This window comes from Panicum hallii, chromosome 9 (assembly GCF_002211085.1).
Source record: "Panicum hallii strain FIL2 chromosome 9, PHallii_v3.1, whole genome shotgun sequence".
NCBI lineage: Eukaryota > Viridiplantae > Streptophyta > Magnoliopsida > Poales > Poaceae > Panicum > Panicum hallii.
In genome coordinates this window covers 12600075-12622270 of record NC_038050.1, presented here as the reverse complement: position 1 = coordinate 12622270, position 22196 = coordinate 12600075, and the positions used below count along the sequence as shown (strand labels likewise).

The 22196-nt window shown below is 44.6% G+C and overlaps 4 protein-coding genes across 4 annotated transcripts; 1 reads left to right on the top strand and 3 right to left on the bottom strand.

The window, feature by feature from the left end:
- Positions 1–846: 846 nt before the first annotated feature.
- On the bottom strand, positions 847–5177 carry LOC112876759 (DEAD-box ATP-dependent RNA helicase 12). The gene is made up of 10 exons (XM_025940937.1): positions 4728–5177; positions 4185–4245; positions 3789–4023; positions 2979–3217; positions 2230–2481; positions 1962–2142; positions 1719–1807; positions 1556–1629; positions 1288–1453; positions 847–1202 (listed from the first exon to the last, which is right to left on the bottom strand). Exons 1-9 carry the CDS (start codon positions 5042–5044, stop codon positions 1375–1377), a joined length of 1527 nt encoding a protein of 508 aa, XP_025796722.1. The 5' UTR covers positions 5045–5177; the 3' UTR covers positions 847–1202; positions 1288–1374.
- Positions 5178–7200: 2023 nt separating this feature from the next.
- On the bottom strand, positions 7201–12144 carry LOC112877776 (endoplasmic reticulum-Golgi intermediate compartment protein 3-like). Its single transcript, XM_025942141.1, has 12 exons — positions 11986–12144; positions 11616–11710; positions 11426–11508; positions 10877–10952; positions 10663–10730; positions 10182–10269; positions 9608–9723; positions 9411–9494; positions 8372–8518; positions 7969–8077; positions 7768–7887; positions 7201–7595 (listed from the first exon to the last, which is right to left on the bottom strand). The coding sequence occupies exons 2-12, from the start codon at positions 11701–11703 to the stop codon at positions 7522–7524; spliced, it is 1053 nt and encodes a 350-aa protein (XP_025797926.1). The 5' UTR covers positions 11704–11710; positions 11986–12144; the 3' UTR covers positions 7201–7521.
- A 5076-nt stretch (positions 12145–17220) lies between these two features.
- Positions 17221–17788, top strand: LOC112873352. Its single transcript, XM_025936324.1, has one exon. It carries the CDS (start codon positions 17441–17443, stop codon positions 17699–17701), a length of 261 nt encoding a protein of 86 aa, XP_025792109.1. The 5' UTR covers positions 17221–17440; the 3' UTR covers positions 17702–17788.
- A 528-nt stretch (positions 17789–18316) lies between these two features.
- LOC112875531 (probable ascorbate-specific transmembrane electron transporter 1) lies at positions 18317–22049 on the bottom strand. Its single transcript, XM_025939409.1, has 4 exons — positions 21824–22049; positions 19608–19656; positions 19306–19505; positions 18317–18921 (listed from the first exon to the last, which is right to left on the bottom strand). Exons 1-4 carry the CDS (start codon positions 21956–21958, stop codon positions 18613–18615), a joined length of 693 nt encoding a protein of 230 aa, XP_025795194.1. The 5' UTR covers positions 21959–22049; the 3' UTR covers positions 18317–18612.
- Between the last annotated feature and the right edge of the window lie 147 nt (positions 22050–22196).

Here is a 22196-nt window from a genome sequence, read left to right as displayed (position 1 = left end):
GGAAGTCAAGCCGCATCTTCCAGGCCTAGCACCCTGCGCCACATCTTTTATCCCTTCTCTCTGCATGAGCAAAACAGGCAGCCAGCCGCAGAGCAAGTCAAAGCGACCTCTCTTCCGCACCAGTCGTCCTCCACCTGCAAACCATGGTGGTCCGAGCAACGCGACGCCAGCATTGCCCGTAGAGGATTGATGGCCCGTTTGCTGGCGTCGCCCCTCGAGCCATGCGCGCCTGCAGGAGAAGGACGGAAGGGGAGAAAGAAAAATGGCATGTAGGGAAGACATCACAAGGAGTCGCGGAGGGGAGAAAAATCGGCGGAATTGGCCAATTGGCAGCGCAAGCTAGTGGCGTAAAAATGGCTCGGTTGGCCGCAACTATTGAGCGCGCGAGAATATTAGGCACCGTTTTAGCACCTGTTGGAGCGTGTTTGGTTCCAAAATTGATTTTTAGTAATACATTTTGGAGATGCTGCAAGCTGCCTGCGACGGGGAACGGTTTCTGTGAGCCCAGAGCATGTCCGTGGTGGAAAGCTACATCCCCGTGCCATCACGCCGCCGCGTACGTCTTGCAGCCTCCTCACGGCCAGCGATCAGCGGGCCGACCGACCAAGCAACTCATACGGCCGTCGCCAGCATGGCTACGTCCTGATTCCTACGGGGCTCTAGAGCTGCGGTTGCAGGATGCTGCCCATGGGATCAGATCAACCTGCCTCGTCACAGGGCCGCGGCATCGTTTTCCAATGCTTCCAGGTGCAAATTCCAGCCAATCCGCGGCCAGCGGGTATCATCGCAGCGCTATTGTTGCCGACCCAGTTGTTTGGATCCTAGTACAGCATGGCACTTGTGTTCTTAAAAAGAAGGAACACAAAATAATTTAGAGGCAACCGTATAGGCCAAGAAAAAAAATCAAAATTAACACAAAATAAGCTGGCTAAGAAAAAAATATCCATGTGTCATAGCAGAAGGAAAGAAAATGAAAACAGCTGACGAATCAAGAGGAACTTGGACAAGCAAACAAGTACAATGAAAATGTTAATAGGATCTATTAAGTAAGAGATGTTTTCTCTGATCGATGTTCCGGACCTTCCAAGCAAGCCCAGTGTGCATGCCCTCAGTTAAACTGAATGGTATCAGTGCCGACAGGAAACCCTTCCTCTACTACTCGAAGTAAGCTTAGAAACATCACCAAGGCACCAAAACGAACCCTACAAGTATTGAGAGCGAATCAAATATTATCCCAGACAATACAGGGAGTTTGGCAACGAGTGATGCCTCAGTTGGAGAACTCACTTGATGGGTGCTATGTACATCTGTAATTGCCTGACAAGTTTTTCATGAAAAAAGAATGCATTGATGCTTCTGAAACTGCAGCGTTGATCATTGGCAATACACAGCCAGGTCGATTTGTGGGGGTATTGTCTTAATTTCTGTTCCGAGTTCTTGCTCAATCCTATACCTGCAAAACAAAGAGAAAAGGATATCTCAATACAAGAGAAGTACGGCTTACTTTACTTAGAAATATCAATGATGTATGCACTTTTTCGCAGTGCAGACTTACAAGTTGAAACGATCCTCATAAGTGATCAAGTTCACTGCCAAACCAAGGTGTCCGTATCGACCAGAACGACCAACCTACAAAAATGCATATATTGAGGAACTTTTAAGTTCAACAAGTTATGAAACACGTCGAGCTTCTAGAAAAAGATGAGATAACAAAGTACCCTGTGCAAGTATGTCTCGGAGGTCTTGGGGAAGTCAAAATTAATGACCACATTAACAGCTTGGATGTCAATTCCTCTGGTAAACAGATCTGCAACGAAGAGAGGCACCATAAGATTGGACATAAATGACGCACATGTGCTGAAAGTAAATTACATAATGGAAGACCAACAAGATTTTCCAAGCCAACAAAAAAATTATAATCTTTCCTAAGATATCAGAAAATATTTGACAAGGGTACAGACCTGTACACACAAGGTTTCTGCAAGCACCATTGCGAAAATCATGAAACACTCGGTTTCTGTGGTCTTGCAACATCTTAGCATGAATGTAGAAGCAAGAATAACCAAGTTCAGTTATTTTCTTAGCCAGTAGCTCAACTCTATTAACAGAGTTGCAGAATATAATGGATTGATTAATTTGAAGCTGGCCAGGACACAAAAACAAGGACAGTGTGTTAGTTTATACTTAAATATGAATGAAACTAAAACAAAGTGTTAATGTTTGCTGTACCTTAGAGAAAAGTGTGTTCAGGCAATGAACTTTCTGTCTTTCTTCGACAAAAGCATAGTATTGAGTGATTCCTTTCAGCGTCAGTTCATCCATAAGATTAATAACGTAAGGTTTAGGCAGGTATTTCTCTTTGAATTCCTTGACAGTAACAGGAAAGGTTGCCGAAAACATCAACAGTTGCCGACTAGGTGGAAGGAAATGAATAAGTGCCTCTACAGAAGGCTGGAACTCTGGAGCTAATAGCTTGTCGGCCTGCATGTTAAATAATAATGTTTTTGACAAACAAACATATACCCCGTTGCAACATCTGTATCAAAAAACATCCCAGAAGCAACACAAATAGACCATGAAAGTTCGTAACACTATGAATTGTCAAAATAAACCATGCACACATTTGTGTAAAGGTAAAATACACCCTGCTACTGCAAATCAGCAAATTGTAGAAATTTGAAGGCCACAAATGCTCTAAGATCAGGTTTCTCGGAAGTTTTGTGAGCAGGGTATCAATATGTGCATATTATCAATGATTAGTATCAAGCACATAAACAAAAGGGTGGTCAACGCCACAGTAAACTAGATGAAAATAGATACAGAAGGCACGACCATGTTCTTTTCTTTCAGCAAGGGACTACAATTTCAATATACTGACATGATTAATGTTAATCAAATGGGGCGAAGCAACTTTTGTCAATAGAACACACTTCCAGTGCCTACGCTACGACTGCAAAAACTCGTGTTCCTCATCATACCTCATCCATGACAAGCATTGAACAATCTTTCAGCACACAAATGCCCTTCCTGGTAAGATCCAGTATACGGCCAGGAGTCCCAACAAGTAAATGAACAGGTTGGTATAAACGCATGATGTCATCCTTCAAGCTGGTTCCACCAGTGCTGACCATAACTTGAATGTTCAGGTACTTCCCGAGCTCCTTACAGACTTGAGAAGTCTGCAGAGCCAGTTCCCTTGTTGGTACCAGTATAACAACTGAAGAAAAGATCCACAAAACCAGAAAAAAGATTTAATTTTAACAATATGCAAAGTTCACAAAAATGAGACAAACAAGAAACACAACAATGAACTAATACAAAGTGGATGTAAAACTGGCATTGCACAAAAAAACATCCACAACAAATGTTTCTGAGAAAGTGCCCGTGATCAACAAAGAAAAAATGTGTTAAGGCTACAACACAAATGGTTTTCTTATATCATACCTAATATCAGTAGAAAAAGTTACCTTTCTGCAACTATTTCTCTCCATGTAAATACAAACAGCAGGCTAAAATTAAAGAATGGGTGAACTTACATAAAAAAAGATTTCTTACAGGAGTAATTCTTTCACTATATTCGAATCCATTGACGTGACCAACAGTAATAAGCATAGCGACAATTCAGTGGCCATGAAACATTAACTGAGCAGAAATGGATACATGGTGGAATTGGAGAAAAGTGACTAAGACTATCTTTCTGACCAATTAAGTTGCTCACATGATGGTACCGGAAATAAAAAATGTGACACTAATTATGGTTCCTTCTAAATTTGAGCACATGAAGTCACCTTGAATGGCATTTTTCTCGGGATCAATTTTTTCAAGTGCTGGAATGCAAAATGCAGCAGTCTTCCCAGTGCCATTTTTTGCTCTTGCAAGAATATCACTTCCAGTCAGTGCAATCGGAATGCTTTCTTCTTGAATAGGGGATGGCCTTTCAAAGCCCTTTTCATAGATTCCCATAAGCAGCTCACGTTTCAAAAAATAATCTTCAAACTCATTGCCTTTTGTTGCAGTGACATCCTGCGTAAGACAAGACAAATATCAGATAGAAAATTGCCTGTACATGTAAGCAAATGGGAGACATCCAAGAAACTTCTCTGAGACAGTTTTCAAAGAAAATGGGATGCATTGTGCATATACTAGAACATGAAAAGATAATAGGAGTATTAGACAGAACTCACCTCAGTCCTATAGCGTGTATCCGGAGCTGGTATATTCAATTGCGCCTTCCAATCTTGAGAACTGAAATAAACAAGTGAAGGCCCCACTAAGTTCAATTAACAGCACATTCCTGATAAGTTCAAAACAGCCAAGCGAATTATTTATATAGTGGGGAAGTAGAGAAAGCAGCAACAGGATAATAAAAAATGTTAACATCACGCAGTTATGCATAGAAAACACATGGTGGAGAGTATTAGCCATTTTACGCTGACCAGCATGCATACAACAATGATTAGGTTCCTTTTTCCAGACAAATGACCTAATCAAAGAACAGTCAGCAAGCTCATTAACTAATATCAGCATGAAATAGCAGTATAACTATACCCAATGCAGCAAGACAGCAAACAAAATCAACTATCCATCATTCGAGTACTCTGCTTGGCTCTTGTTGCCGATTCTACATCTAGCTTAACAAAGCACAAACCCTAGAGGGTGGCACGGCACCAAGCAAAGACCAAAACACGGTTCACCGAAGGCGATGGGCAAATCAGCAAAGCCAGTACCTCGAGTCTACGGCGTCAAGCTGCGCCGCCGTCCTCCCCGCAGCATCTCCAGACCCCGCGGCGGAGGCGTGGCCCTGGTCTCGCCGCAACCACTGCTGATGCTGATGCGAGGAGTTCCTATGCGCGTGCTGCTGCGGTTGTTGCTGCGGCGGCGGCTGCTGGTGGTGGTAGTGTTGGTGGTGGTGCGGCTGCGGCTGCGGGTTTCGGCCGTAGTAGTTGTGATTTCCGCCGCCTCCTCCTCCGTTGCCGCCTCCGCCGCCACGTCCACCGCCGCCGGAGCCGTAGCCGGGCGGGTAGCGGGCTCTGGGCTGGTGCATGGCGGATCTAGGGTTCTGGAGCTCGGGCGCGAGAGATCTAGGGTTCCGATGGTTTCGCCGTTGCGGCGCTCGTGGGATTCGCTTTTGGACTTTGGAGGTGGATCCGGGAGCGTCCGGTTTCGAATGGGTAAGGTTGCCAGGTAGGCTTGGGGAGGAAGCGGGCGGGGCCACCTTTGGAAGCTTTCCGCCTCGACCTCGAGCATGTGATTGAGAATTCAAACGATTCCTTAAAAAAAAAAATCCAAATTTCAAATCTTAATAACTTTTTTCAAAAACGACCTCACTTTGATAAATAATTTAAGAATATAAATTATAGATTATGAAAGTATTTTTCATAACTAATCTAATAATATTAACATTGGTTGATTTATAAAACTTTTAGAGATCGATGATCATAGTTAAAAATGAGTTGAATGAGGATAAATTTATATAGACTATATTCGTAATTTGAGAGTTGAAGGTTTATACAGATGATGATTCTTACTGGAAGTAAATGTTTATGTAGAATTCGAATCCTTGAATACTAAAGTTTGATGTTGTAATGCTTGTAGATGCTTTTAATGACTACATCCTTCAATTTCATCGTTAATAAGTGTGCTTGCTGACTTGCCGTGGAGGTCCGTAGTCTACTGCAAATACATTTCATCAGTCTCATTCAAATGTAACTCAATAGCAGTTGCTATTTTTTTCATTTTCTTTATCTAAGTCTTTGTCGGTGGATGAAATATCCGGGAGAAATGTCACAACGGCCTTGTTTAGTTCTGCAGGGTCACATGAGCTACTAAACAATAGAAGTAATGAAGCGAGCTACAAAAGTTATATAACTTCGAATTAGTTGTGTTTTTATATACAGGACCCCCTATTTATAGGGAGATGGATCCACACTTTAGTTAAATTACAGCCCAATATCTCTCGACCACTAAATTCCAAGAATATTCCAGGGTACTTAGGCAATTTCTCCTTTGATCTCGCTTGCTCTTCACCTGCTCCGCGCTTCGTCTGGCTTTCTCGCTCCAGCCTCCGCTTTCGCGCTTGTCGATTTCCTTCAGCCCGTTCCGGTTTTTGCAACTTCAGGCGCATCCTTCAATCATGCCTAGGGCTGGAAACGAGCCGAGCCGAGCCTGGCTCGGCTCGGCTCGCCTTGGCTCGGTCATCTAGCGAGCCGAGCCTGGCTCGGCTCGGTAATTTCACGAGCTGGTGGAAGAGGCTCGGCTCGGCTCGTTATCGGCTCGCGAGCCGGCTCGAGCCGGCTCGCGAGCCACAACTAGTATTGCATTACAGATCAAGTTTTGGAGAAAACAGCAAGGTTTCAATAAGAAGCATTCATAACAGCAACTCAGCAAGGTTTTAACAGGACCACAGCAAGATTCTCTTAGTTTAACTTACTTCTAACTCTTAAATGTTTAACAGCAAGAAAAAAATACATAAAGAGCATCATAAATAAACAGCTACACGCAGGCTTTCATTGGTTTGGCCTCAGCTCGCGAGCCGGCTCGCGAGCCGGAGCGAGCCGGCTCGGCTCGGCTCGGCGTTTTAGCGAGCCGAGAAAAGAGGCTCGGCTCGGCTCGTTCTAAGCTCGCGAGCCGCTCCGAGCCGAGCCGAGCCGCTCCGAGCCCGAGCCGAGCTTCGAGCCGCGAGCTTTTTTTCCAGCCCTAATCATGCCCTTCGCTCAAGCCCCCTACGGAGATACGCTGACAAGGTAGAAAACTTCGTTACCTTTCAGCAGAGCCCTTCAGTCCACTCTTCGGACCCAAGCCAAATTCGGTCCACCCTTGGGACCTGAGCCGAAGGAGGTTCACCCAATAATTTGGCACATTATGACCCAACAGTTTGGGTGCGCGCGCGTCTGTTTGGATTTTTGAGATTGGCTACTAGACCCCATGAGGGTTTGGGTTTTGGAGAGACCGATTAGAACTCACACCTCCCACGAGGTTACATGGAGAGTTGGAGACTGCATAAGCGAAGTTGCATGATCTGAGCAGCGGCGGCTACTTAAGCGGATGGATGGCACGGCAGCGCATTGGCGGGGCACACCACACCGAGCGAGGAAAGAAACACGGAGGCTGCCAGCAGAAAGAAAGCCACCGTGCGATGTCAGATGCAAAAATGCGTGGAGGAATGGAGCCTAAATGGAGCATGCTGTCGCCAGACGCCAGGGCACAATGAAGCTGCATGTTTTTACTGATTTTCGGAGTAAAAATGCTTTTCTTCTACATGATTACAAACCACATGATCTCGTTGGTAGTTCCAGGATAGGTTTTAAGTTGATGACAAAACTGTAGTCCGTGGACTTTGACTACGCAATTGATGATAAATGAAAAACTAACGACATATTATAAGTTAACCATGCATGGAGCAAATAGAACATGTAAACACCAACATGGCTTGATCAGTTAGCTGGGACAAGATCATCTATAACTGGCTTGACTAGCCGCAGGTAACCACGGTTTCCCTTCGTCTACCATGAAATTTCGCAGTTACCGCAGCACGCTTCTGGTCTTTGAGTTGGTGACAGACTCGATAAGCCGGTACATCCATCGGTCAAGCATTCCTGTATAACAAAAGTCAGCAAGAGTATTGTAACAAGCAATGAATTCGTAAGAGCAACGAACAACTGATGTTTTCTTTTCCAAGACGGCAACTAATGTTGTCAGTGAATCCAAGTCTTGAAGAATGCATAAGACGCACAAGATAAAACATAAATTCACGGGGTGGAGGTTAACCTGTCATGGCAAATGTGCCACCAAGAACCGCACATAGACGAGTTAGGAAATGAAGGAAGTTCCGTCTTTCCTCTTTGATGGTGACCGTAATTGGTGAGAGATCATAAAGGAAGTAAACAGCTGCAGGGCAAACAAAAACAGTTTAGCTTTCCAAAGAGATGAACATACACACCTTGCTTGAAGGGTGAAACAAACAGTTACCTGGCCAGGCCCTGTCAGTTGGGCGAATGGGAAGAAAATACTCCGTGACAGAAAACTGATTTGTTGGCAATACTTTCTTTGAGAGATATTTATACTCAGTTGGAACAACCTGCATCAATTAGGCAAACAGATGAGAACACCTTCTCACAAGCTATTCCAAATCATAGAACTAGCAAATATTCACTCTGCATATGTTGTGGTTTACTTAATAAGATCAACTTAACCAAATTGTGATAGGTCCACTGGACATGGGAATGACCTTGTATTGTAATGCAAATGCGAATATTTACAGCACTATCAAAATCTTTTCAGTCATTCTTTGCAATATATTCCCTAATGTTAACACTTGCAAGCTGTTTCATGCACATGTTTGATTACAAAAGCTAGATAAATGGCAACTCACCTTGATATAGTATTTGAAGGTTCCACTTGTGTCATGAAGTATCCTTGAGGTTTCATCCAGTGGATTATGAATTCCTGGATACTTAGGGCCAAAGGACAGATCATGAATAACGTGACTAACATTCACATGGCTTGACCCTTCAAAAATCTGTATAAAAATCACAAATATCAGTAAACTATATTAAAATCCCAGTTAAAAAAATTGTACTAATAAAAGCAATGGAAGTACAATTGCACAACAGCCCTCGGTTAATGGGTAAGGCGAGAAACAAAATTTTGCTCATTTACATCAAATTGACAAAAACAGTGATTTCTTTCATTCATTGGAAACTATTTATATCCATATAAGTTACCAGATCTTGCAGGAAAAACAATTATTCTAATTTGTAAAATAGCTTCCACAAAGTAGCATATGCCCAAGAGTAATAAAAGAACAAAGATACTTCATGACTTTAGATGAGTGGTAAGACTGGCAAAAGCAGAGAGCCAACAGAAGAAAACCATGGTTAGTTCAATATCATGTGATGGTTAGCATAAACATAACTCAACTACCATCCCTTTTATTCCAATGCCAGTTTTCAGTAGTTTCCTGGCTCACTTGTTATTTCTCTATTTATCCTTTTTGTTTTTGTTAGTTGTGTTTTTTCTAACATCACAAAATCACTATGAAGTAGCGCAAAATAAATCCTAATATCTGCCAGCTATTGATGCTGGTTCAAGATTCGAGCACCAAGAAGTAAGAAAACTAAATACTGACAGGGTTTGACACCGTGTAGTTAGCCACTGAAAGAGATGTTTTGTTAGGAACCTAAATGGTACCTTATGAAGTTAATGACCCCTTACGAACCTTATGAAGTTAATGATACCTTATGAAGTTAATGACCCCTATTTCAGTATTTCTCACATTACAATTGAGCTTTTTAAGCAGCTTAGACTTTTATCTTATGAACCTTATAATTAAAGAAGGTACACATACTTCAGAACCAAAATGTACAAAGGGTAAAGAAGTCATAAGGTATCTGCAATTTTAGATTACTGACCTTTTCAGCAACAAAAATGTTTAAACCATGCACTGAGATATGGAAGTTACCAGCAACCCTCTGCACATCTAACATCCCATAGACCTGTGGAAATTGAGGGAGCAGTTTCATTAGCAGCACCAGACTATGCAATTCATGATCACAACCTGAAATACCATTCTGTAAAACAAATGTGAACCTGTAGATGAATAACTTACTCGACACCCTTCACCATTTTCCAGTGCTTGTTTGACACTCTTAACCATTTTCTCTGCATCTTCATTGAAGGTGTGCTCATGCTTCTTTTGTTCATCGTGATTCTCATGGCCATGATCTGTTTTAAGCTTTTAATGAATGAGCAAATTATGAAGAATTATTCTAACCAAAGTGTATCGGTCGATCAGACAAAATACTCAAACTAAATCCCATCAGATGAGATATTCTAACTCAAACATCATTGGTCAATCAATTTAGTCATCATTGTTGTATTGAGATTTTCCCATGATAATCAAGATTGAGAGAATGTGCTTCTCTTTCAATTATAGATTACTTAAAATGTACTATATTCTTTTTTTTTGGAAAAGGAAACAGCTAGGAGTTCCAACTCTCATTGCGCGAAGGAGGTAGGTACCGGCTTCAAGCCTGAGCATATTTACAAGAAGATACTCTCCTACATCGAGTAAAATACAAAAAAGACACACATACTGCCGATAAAATTCTTTCATATGGCGATTGTCATGATTCCATGCTAAATTAGTTTCTTTTCCTTTGTACGGAGGAACAGGAGTATACCATGATCATGATGAGCCTCATGTCCCTTTTCAACTAGGTCAGACAAGTACTCTGTACCAATGATATGGCCATACCTATCCAAGCGAAGCTGCATTAAGCAGATATAAAGGAAGAGAGAAAATATTAGACATGTGAGAAAGGCAACTAAAGCATTATAAGAAAATATAATACAAATTTTGCAGGGAAAATACTGAACATGCGAATACATATGAAAACTATTGTTTAATGCAGCAAGATACAAATCAGAGCTCGTAAAAATACATATCTCTGCAGTTCTACATTAACATATGAAAAACAACCAGTATAATATATTGTCTACCGGCTTCTGACTAATGAGGATATGCACTTTGCCCTTAATAATACCCACATATGTAATGTTTCTTTATCACAACTCATAGCAATGGTAAGAATAAATGTAGCCACTGTATTAAAACTCTAGAACACACAACGGAAGGAACAGAATTTTGAACAGAGAAGTTACCTTCCAGATATTTGTGTGCAAATCAACTTCATGTTTCCCAGACATGTCAATTGCATCCACACTCAATACTAACAAACAAGAGCCAGAGAAAGATGTATCAAAATCATGAAATATCCTTTCAAAAAGAAGTCATGAAACACTTCGTTCAAATTCCAAATAAGGACTTTCAACAAACTAATTATGAGTGAACTACTGAACTTAATCAATAACTGACCTTCGCATGGCAAAGAAGGAAATGACATATTTATATGGATTGGCAGAGTTTCTCCTCGTTTCAGATCTACAGACATCTGCAGACAGTATCAACTGGTGAAGCATTCATGATACAGATATTGGCACAGATCAACTCAATGAAAATAAAATTAAGCCAAGCAAATGACTTTACCAGAATCTCATACATCACAATTACCATATTATTACAAAATCAGAAGACACCAGGGTTGTTCAGCAATGTAATTGATTGGTAATTTGTGTTTCGTATTCAAAGACATGTTTGTCATCACAAGAATTCCTTTACCAGAGTGGTGCTCTGATGCTTGCACAAAATCCCCACAAACCAGCTAGAATTTGTCTTGTCTAGTTGGTTTACATTTTTGTAAATAAACTAAAACAGGGTAAGATTTTATTTTCTACAGGCATATTCACAGTGCCGAGAAAAAAATTAATAGTTACTTGAAGGGGAGAATGAAATGACCTACGCAAATATTGCAGAAAAAGTTTGATAGTAGTCAACCATGAACACACAAGCTGTGACAAATCATACCTGATGCACGGTGTAGGTCGTAAGATAAAACTGCAGCTCATGCACGAACAGTGTAAACATTATAATTAGCCCAAGAATTGTCACTGCCAAGATATCAATGATGGCACGAGTTAAAGATAAATATCAAAACGATACACCGCAGCATCCACTTGAAACAATCACAGAAGAATAGGGTCTCCATAGTCCATACCAATAGCGCCAGAGTAAGTCTTCTTCAACAAGTGCTCCTCGGCGTGCGGAAACGCATTGAGGCTCTTCAGTGACGGTATCCTCGCCATCTTTCAGCTGCCATGGAACACACCAACCTCGTAAAGACTAGAGTACATGCACATCAACCAGCACCTGCGCGAATTCTAACAAAATATCTCCAACCAGGGGCAGATCCAGTATAGGACATGGGTGTACATACATTTTTTTTCGGAAAAGAACGAAGTTAGTGGCTATAATTCATGTAATTGGGCCAGATCCGAATACAGATAGCTCACGTTAGGGCTTGGGGTGCTCAGTTTCGCAGGACGGGATGGGAAGGGAAGGGAAGGGAAAGGATGGGAAGGACTTACCTGGTGGATGCTCGTCGCCGGCGGAGGGCCCGACGAAGACCCGGCGAGGAGCGACGCTGGGCGCGAGGGGCCCCGCCAGGAAAAAAAGCCACGAGATGGGGGAGAGGCAACAGGGGAGATGAACGGGGAAGAAAGAAGGGAAGCCGGGCAAAAGAACTTTACGCGAAATCGGACAGCCCAACTGGCCAGTCCATCAAGTACGGCGCCCCCTCGTTTCTAGGAGTACTTTCTACTGTATGTGTACCGTACTGACATTTGTTGGAACTTACAGTTTTTGGTTTTCAATAATATATACCGTCACTATATTTCAAATATTTTGCGATAATATCTGGAAACCAATTCATGCAAACCTTGTCATAAGTAACTCGCTCGCAAGACTTTTATGTATTTGTGTCTCTTCCATATCTCATCCGTTTGTAGTCCATACATAAATCTCAAAGCGTCCGATTCAGTGGCCTACGTTGTATATGATTTTTGAACTTGCAAAGTTACAATTGATATGCTCATAAATACGATTCTCACCTAAAACCAACCTTACATATTTTGCAAACCTAGAAAAGACGAGGAGTGAATGCAACATATGGATTTTGGTTATAATTAAGGTCTTATATGAGACAAATATTTTATAGTCCGAGTAATGTTGGATTAGTGATAGCGCTTATTTTGTAATTTTTATTACTATTAGATAAGTTTCAAAATAAGGATTACACTATCGTTTAGCCGACAACTTTGATTTAGTCGTTAGTGAGACAACATTTATGCTATTTTCTTCCTCCAATGTTTCTTATTTCTTGAAACAAATATAATGCCTTATGGATTTGCTCCCTTGACTGTCTGGCACTTATCGCCCTTGGGAATGCCCCTCTCCTTAAATCCGTTATCTTTGTCCATCTCACGCTAATTTGGCTTTTCCATAATTAATGTGAGCATTTGCGCATAGTTTGTTATTAGCAATGAATATGTTGAGAGTTATATATGCTACTACCTTATATTACCATATTGTGGGTTTAGACTCAAAGGAACAAACCATCCTATATGTATCCATCCAAGTATTGTCTAGATTCTGCTCTACTCCACCGATTTCGTGTTTGGCCGATTTGATTACACATCCTAGACTCATATGCTCCAAGTTGAGCGAAGAGAAGCATCGGACGTTGATCTCATCCTAATTCCATGTGTATGTATTTAGTTGTAAATTAACACAATTATATAACCTGACATCAGTATTTAATTCAAAAATATTTCTATTAAGCTAAATGTTATTATTTTGTTAACCAATCGTTGGCCACCATAGTTAACCAAATTTAGGAATTTGTATCCAAAATAAATTACGAATTATCCTTACAAACGGAAGGGGAATTGTGCATCTAATAAACAACTAACTACATGTATTTGAGAAATTATCGCAGATCAGGTGATATAACTATAACAATAATAAGAATATTAAACATGTAAATAACAATAATAAGAATACTATACATGAAAATAACAATAATAAGAATATTATACATGTAGTTAATAATGGTGCTAGAATACAATGCTACATCAACAATAATTAGTGGGGATGCCTATCTAATGGTTGGCGCTTTAGGTGGTATATCTCGATAACAATACATAGCTAGGAAAGATATTAGTATCTTGACATATGCAATTAATTCTATGAACAACCTATGCTGTAAGTGTTCGATAGTAAGGCTTTGATAAAAAGGTGGTAATCATTTTGATTTTTTTCGCCTGCAAAAGGCGTAAATCATAAATCACATGATACGAAGTTCGATGACCAGGCACAAATACATAACATACACAAAAAGAACACAAATGGTACTTATTCAAAGAAACTTTAAGAGAGATGAAGTCTCCAACATGTCTTGGCAAGAATACATCAGCATAGTACTAATATACTTCTAGGAGTGAATTAGTTGAGTGCTTTAGTAAAAAAAAGCTTTTGGGCATGTTTTGATTGTAACCTAAGGTTGCCACTTCTAAACGTAGGAGCCACAATTCTAGCAGGCGTTGTTTGGTTTCTGCCACAATTTGTCTAACTTATTAGCTTCCTGAACCAATTGTCAAGAAGTCAAATTTCTTGTCTAACTTTAGGTAAAGCTAGTTGATCATTTTTCTTACCACAAGAGTTAGCCACCCTAGTCAAGAATGAATGGCAAAACTAGTTAAACACCAAACCTACCCTCAATTTCTGTGCGAGCATCACAAGTGCACTGTTTCCATGCATGAAATGGAGCACTGTTTCAATGCTTGGTTGCTTGGCCGATTGTCTGTCTGCCGACAGAACTCGGAGGCTTGGGAGTTGTCAACCTCCGGATTGCTGCCTACGCCTTGCGGCTGAGATGGATTTGGCTCAAGCGAACTAATGCCAACAGACCCTGGAAAAACTTGAGCCTAGATTTCGGTAATGACCCTGAGGTAAAAGCGATGTTCAATGCCTCCATTGACATCGAACTTGGAGATGGCTGCCTCACCTTGTTCTGGTCAGATCACTGGCTCGGCCAGAACTCGCCCTGTCTGATCGCGCCTGAACTTTGCAACCTCGTCAGACGGGGGGTCAGGAACTCAAGGACTGTGGCAGCGGCGCTGAGCGACAAGCGCTGAATTCAGGACATTACTGGGACCCTTACAGTTCAAGCACTTTTTGAATACCTAATCCTCTAGCAAGTCGTCGAAGCTGTTGAGCTAAGAGTGGGGGTCGAGGACACCATTAGGTGGAAGTGGACTACAGATGCTGCTTACTCTGCCCGGTCAGCTTATCTAGCGTTTTTCCAAGGCACCATCCGCTTTGAGGGAGCAAAGCCGATTTGGAAAACATGGGCGCCACAGAAGGTGAAATTCTTTATGTGGTTGGCAGTCAGACAGCGCATCTGGACCTCGGATCGGAGACGTCGCCATGGGCAGGCGATGCAACCTGCCGGTTGTGCGATCAAGAAGAGGAGACGGCCGACCATCTGCTCTGCACTTGCAGCTTTACCCAGCAGGTTTGGCATAACCTGCTTTCTGTTCTTGGCGTTCAAAACCCGCCGTCTCCTGTCGGTCTCAGCGTTCTGGAGCGGTGGCTCCTCCTACGGCAAGGGTTGTCGAAAGAGCAGAAGAAGGGGCTAGACACTGCTGTAATGCTAGTGTCTTGGTTGATTTGGAAAGAGCGTAACGCCAGGATCTTCAACGGCACCGAGCAGAGCTTGAGTCAGCTTATCCGGGGAATTCTTGAAGAGGGAAGCAACTGGATTCGAGCTGGTGCAAGCAAGCTTGCGGGTATCCATTGGCCTCACCGGTTGGGGATGAGTAGTGCCGCTCTTGGCTAGGCTGCTTCCTATGAGCCTCTAGGTTGTAACGTACCCCCTATAGTCCTATTCTTGCTTGTTGAGGTGTGCCTGCGTCCCTTTCAGCTCGTGTTATAAGCCCGTGTTATAAGAAACTCTATTGTAATTTCTTCTCAGTACAATGATACGTGTATTCTTGAAAAAACATCGGCGAGCGGTACACCAACACTCTGACAAGCTGATAAAAAAAATGTAAATATTTTTGCTGGGCTTACCTGCAGAAATAAACACCTCACTAATCATTACGGATGAGAGTACTTGTAGATTATAAGAATGATGAGTAGTGAACGTACCTGAACCGGTCGTTTGTTTCTGCTTTTTATTTGTTCCGGCTTCTTTTCGGTTTTGTTTTGAGAGACGGAGTTTTTTCTACCTACCTGAACCCTAGCTGCGCCGCGCGCTGACCCTGTGAGCTGGTCTACGATGGAGTGGAGAAGGCAGCAAGGTAGGTAGCCCATCGTTACAGAAACTTGGTGGCCTACAAAAGATTCAGGTCATCAGGTGAAACGTGGAGGGCTGTCGGCACATCAAGAGTTTTTCAGAACCCAACAGCGCCCGGGGATTCGCGGTTTCCAGCTCCGAGCACAACCCGGCAGACTCGCCCCGGCCGCTGGGGGACACACGGCCCAAAAAGCCGTCGACGAGACGAGTCACCGTCGGTCTTCGTCGCCGTTGCCTCGTGTGCCAGAACCAGATAGGCTGCCTAGTCAACTCTGGTGGCACTACACCAACGCTTGACGGACAGTGAAAATTAGCCGCCGCCCCGCCTAAACCTGCCCAGGAAGCACTACTAATCACGTGGCGGGCCTAACCGGACGCCGGGTTTCAGGCGGCCGGGTATCGGATTCACACCTGTCTCGCGCAGCAGGCCGGCTCTGGCGTCTCTGCATATGCTTGCTGGCTGCTGCCGGCGGCCGCCGAGCTGTGAGCTGTGACACGAGCCCACGGTTCGCGACTTTTTTTAAAAAAAAAGCGTCGAAGCGAGTACATGCTCCCTCTCTTAAGATTCGCGACGGCTCAACGTCTTGTACGAATGCTAGATTCTTTCTTTCTCGTGAAGGAAGAATAACATACGGAATAATGCAAGTGTACGTTCTATGTGTGCATGCATGTACGCGCGATGGGTACGGTATGATCAGCAGATTGTGAAGACTGTACGAGCACGGGGTAGACAGAGCGTCTTAACAGATTACTCATCCCTCCTAAAAGAATCGAGATTTCGGTGATTGGAGGTGCTCTACCAGATTACTAGTCTAATCCCTAATATCTAAATTTTTTTTATCAATCACCAAAATACACCTCCCTCCAACCTAAATAGAGGATTTATCCCTCTACCTTGTTCTTGATAATTAGATTTTGGTAGTCTGCTGCAGCAATTATTACCCAGAATATGAAAATATCTATTAATAGTGGAGAGAGTGTGTGTTTCAGGTACGAAGTATAAGTATAAGTAATACGTTAGAGATGCTCATGCTTCGCTGATGTAGCCACTCGCGAAGCCAGCAATGGCGGTCACACGACGGGTCAGCAGCGCTAAAGAAAAGTAATGAACAGTAATTTTGTGTAGAACTACCGGGGCGGGCCCCACAGGCGCGCGCCTCAGTAGGACCCACAGGTGAATTGGTGATGCAACAGCAGTAGTGAGCCCTGAGCAGTAGCTGGAGACGTCGGTTTCGCCCGTTTCGGAGACGGGTCACAACTCGCAGTCACACGATTGGCAGAGCGTACAGAAAGAAAGGTGCCGCCCCCGTTCCGTTTCGAGAGACCCCGGCCCAGGTCCTCGCCGCTTCTGACGGAAACCGGCAGCCGCGGCTCGCAGAATCGGAGGCCGAGGGCCTGGGGCCTGGTGGAGCGCGCGCCGCGACGCGGGGTGGTTTCGAGAGCGCGCGGAGCGGGGGGACAAACCATGGCCGTGCCCACCGGTTCGGCGCCCTCCCGGCTCCCGATAAATCCCCGCCGCGCCACATGCCGAGCCTTCCCAACTCGGCAACTCAACGGCCAGCAGCCTAGCTAGCACCATCTACTCTACCAGCCAAGCCTATCACTGCAGCAGGGGCCGTACGCGCTGCCACTCTCCTTGGAGCACAGTAGTAAAAGACTAGCGCCCGGTCGCGAACTCGCGATCCATGGACGTGTACATCTCCGAGGAGTACGTGGCGCGGCGCCGCGCCGAGAGGAGGGCGGCGCGGAACGCCGCGGCGGCGGCGCCACGCTGCAGCGAGGAGAAGGCGCGGGCGGACGGCGAGGAGAAGCGGTGGACGGGCGCGGCCGCGTGGGCGAAGGAGAAGCGAACGGTGGTCGACGGCAATGCCGCCGGTGCGAACCCCGGCGGCGGCGCCGCCTGGCTCGTCGGGGAGGACGCCGTCCTCAGCTACTTCTCGGCTTAGGCGACGCTTGTCGTCCCCGCTGCATGCGTCGAGCTAGCGACAATGGCAATGCAAAATGCAAATAGACATGCCCATGCAAGGTTTTGTTTTGTAGCTAGCTAGTGTAACTGATTCGTGCGTGATTGGGCAATCGATTCAGCTAATCAGCTCGCCGACCAGGCTGTTTTCCCGCTTCCAGATCTCGCGGAGATAGATGGAACGAGGCAGGCTTTGCTATCAATTGTCACACGGACACGCAAGAACTACGTCTAGCAGCAGGCTTTGTTGCCATCACACGTTTTCATCCGCGGCGACTGTGCGCGGCAGCGGCGAGGGGCACAAGGCCGCGCGGGGGGCGGCACCGGCGTGCAGAAAGCGGTGGTTGGAGAAGTGGAAGCACGCCGGGCACGTCGATGCCAGCGCCGGGCAAGTCTTGGCGTGAGCGTTGTCGAGCAAAATCGCATGGATCATTTGGTTCAGGGAGTGGCCGTGCTAGTGGAAGATTTTCTTTTTAATTAGCGCAAGTGACTCGTATGTGATTTCGCACAAACTTTGGCAAACCAGGTCACCATGTGGTGCGCGTGGCCAGGCTTTGATGGCAGATCCATAGAATCAGACAGGCAGAGGCCCAAAGAATTCAGTAATAGATCTTTCTGTTACTCTTATTCTTAAACCACAGGAGGGAAATGAATTTGCAGTATCATTACAAATTTACACGCCGCTAAATCCGAGCTAACTATAAGTCTCAATAATTCAAGTAAACAAAGGCGGACAAAATTTGATTGGATTTTGGTTTTTATAGTCCCTTCGTCCTAAATTATAGGTCATTTTGCCTTTCTAGGTACATAAATTTTGGAACGGAGGGACTACGCTACAACAATACACAAACTGGAAATCTGGAATAGATGAGGCTGTATCGGTGATTCAGTGGTTCAGGGCTTGTGCACTGCTGAATACCCATGCGTGTGCTCGCTGTGCATTGGAGCAGTGACATACAGCACAACAGAAGCGCCAAGAAGTACCACGAGAAGAGCTGTGAAGTTCACCAGCAGGGCTTCCGCGCTGTACCTGCCGAGGCCGGCCGCCTGAAGGAAGGTGAGCTTCTCCAGGAAACCCAACTCTGCCGCAAGCAGTGCCAGAATGTAGACGACAAGCCCAGAGCGAACGTGCCATGGGAGCATTCGGCGCCGGACTGTTGGCGAAGCACCAGGGAAGAAGAAGGTTGTTACGCCAAGTAGCCACTGAAATAAGACATCAATGCATTAATGTTTCAGGCTCATCCTGAACTGGTGAACTGGTTCTTGTACGGTGCTATAAAAAAAATCACACCACCACAATATGAAAAAGATCAGAACACTGCATGCTTACAAAGCCCAGCTCAATGGAAAAGAAAAGAAAGTTAAATTTATAGATGTTAATTCATCTCTTTTCACGTTGCCATTGCACGGTTTGAACTATTTATTCTTTCAAATAGCAGTGCAAGGCTCGCACCTAGTGGAAAAGAACTTTTCAGGAATAAAGCTGTATGGCAATCATACTTGCAGTGCTACACATGTGTCAAAAGGGGAACAATGTCCTCTGCAAATAGTTCACAATGTCCCAAAGAAAAGGTTCAAGTGAATCACCTGTATGCCATACAGGCAGATAGTTCCAAGCCCAACCCACGAATGCAAGCTGTAGAGATTAGCAATTCCACTTTCATTGTGGAACTTGAAGGCAGCATATATCCCAACAGAACCCAGGAAGAGTGCAACAGCATGAAGAACCATGTGAACCATCTTATTTGTATCATGACTCCATGGCAGTATCTTATAGCTCATTATGGCTGCATACAAATTACAAAAAGTTTGGTAAAAAATGTTCAATACTTCCACATGATGGAAAGATCATCAAAGGAAAGAAGAGAAATAAAGGACCTGCACTTTACCTTCACTCCCTAGGATGATGAATCCTATCAGCATAAGCACAGGATGCACCTGCGCAAACGTGGCTTATTACATTAGGACATTTTAAGTATAACCTTCTCTTTCATTGAGAAAAAAGGCAAACATGACATCATACACGTCTAAGGATCCTTTCTGTTGAAATAAACACTAGGATTCCTCATCAATGAATGACTTTCTGGTTTCTTGGCTTCCTATTGATGAAAAGAAATATGACCTAGGGATTTTTTTTTCTGTTTGGCGTAACTGCTTCTGGTAAATTTTGATGTCAAGAATAAGATGGCAATAGAAAATAAGTTCTTTACACCCCATGACTGACAGTAAAAAATAATCCACTTTATGCAGAAATGGAGTATTCTGTGAGCAAGCACGGTCAACTGGGGGTAGACGGGAACGCAGGATGATGATGAGGTAAAATGGTGGCGTAAAAATTTCACAGAAAGAAGAAAATAACATTCGGATCAGATGACAAGGCTTTCAATCTAGATCCTCCTTTGAACTGTCAGTGAAGTCCTGTGATCATAAATGTGCTTACTAAAGAGGCCATATTTTGTTTATTACTCTGATGCCTCACTGCAAGCTGGTACCTCCAGCAGTTTGTTTTTTTTAAAAAAAAAAAACCATATCCTTCCAATAAAAGCAGGTGTTGGTAAAAAGAACTAGGGAACTTTACATTCCCGAATAGAGATCCTATCTGATATACGATTATACACTCCAATAAAGAACTAGGGAACTTTGCATGTTTGGAGCGTAGCCTAAGCCGCCACCGCCTAAGGTTAGGCAACCGCCACAAGTGCGGCGTGCCTAAGCAGCCATGCTTAGGCATGTGTTTGGTGTACTGCCGCGCCTAAGGTTAGGCGTGCTGAGGTAAGTGTTTGATGTCCTGCCACGCCTAATGTTAGGCACGTGTGGCATCTGTTTGGTAACACGCCTAATCAATTTTCTGGGAAGAAGCAGAACAAATCAATTTTCTGCGGGGGGCAGAGCCAAGATGAAACAAATCAACGGGGGGGGGGGGGGGGGGGGGGGGGGGGGGGGGGGGGCGGCGGCCTCAGGACGGGGGCCAGGGGGCGGGGGCCTCAGGGCGGCGGCCAGAGGAGGCCATGGCGGGGAGGTCTGCCGGCGCGAGGAAAGGAGGGAGCAGGAGGGTGCGCGACGCGACGAGTACCTGGAAATCGGCGGCGGCAGGAGCTCGAGCTCCTCGGCGGCGGCAGGACCACGGGTGGGGAGGTGGGGAGGGGGGGGCGACGCGCCTGGTGAAAAAAAGTGCGGCGCGATAGGACGCGGCGGCCAAATCGGACGCCTCACCCGCGGCGAGAATTTCTGTGGCTCGTTTGTGGAATCTTGCCTAAGATTGTGTGGCGGCCTATGGTTAGGAAGTTACCAAACAGCTACCTACCATACTGTGGCGTGCCTAAGCTTAGGCTGTGGCAGCTTAGGCTGCTTACCAAACAGCCCCTAAGCTCCAGAGTTTCTCTCATTACAAATCTAAAATGTCTGAAGATACACTGATACTTCTCAATTCAAGAATGTATGGCTGAATAAGGACAACAAAATTAGCTGTCAGAATATCACCTTGTTGTTGGTGATGAACACTACAATGCAATAGGGATACATACAGACTGCTAGTCCTAGCAAATTTATATGCTAGACTGACAATCTAATTCAAGCTAATCAAATTACATATATACAGTTGCAAAAGTACATCCGGTTGGCTGACAAAATGACAAGTGAACCCGAGTCAGCATTTCTCTTGAATGTCACAATTAAACATGCCATCCATAGGGTGTGACATCTGGCAAATAACCAGAGAGCAGGAATCCTCTATAAGGCAAATCGGTTAAAACATAACATCTAGTAGATTTGAAAATACTGAAACCAGTTTGAGCACACCACAAATCTACACAAATCTACAACGCTAGATTGCCAGAGCAACCAAATGATTACTAGTAAAGCACAGCATTGCAAGTTACAGCCAAATCGGAGACGAATCCATCAGCCACCATGTGGCATCAACCGGTTGGTTAGAGAAGATATGTTGATTCACCACGGAAGATCCCCGTTCGCCACCGGTGCAATGGAGGGAATGGGATCACGGCAATCAAAGTCCAACCTAACCAAGGACCGGGGGCTCTACCGCTCTAGAGGAATGGGATCGAATGCTAACTCCACGGCTAGAAATGGCAAAGAAGATTCTTACGTTGAAGATGAGGCCCTTGTTGGTAGGGGAGCCGAGGGAGAGACCACCGCGGAAATGGACGCACCATAGCAGTACGAGCACCGCCGCGGAGGCCGCAAGCGCGCGCGCCACCTTCGCTGGCGCCGGCACGGCCATCTCCTCCTCCGGCGGTGGAGGGGGACCGGAATTCGGAAGTCTCCCGGCGACCCGGCCGTCTTCGCTACGTCAGTCAACCGGCTGTATCCTGCCAGCAGCAAAGGCCCAGAGAAAACGGTTAGCCCGGCCCACACCATAGTCCATAGGCCTTTGAACAACATGTCAGCCCATATAGTCCGGCGGGGCCAACCGTCCACGCCACGTCTTGACCCCCACCGCCTTCCGTCCCGTTCCGTTT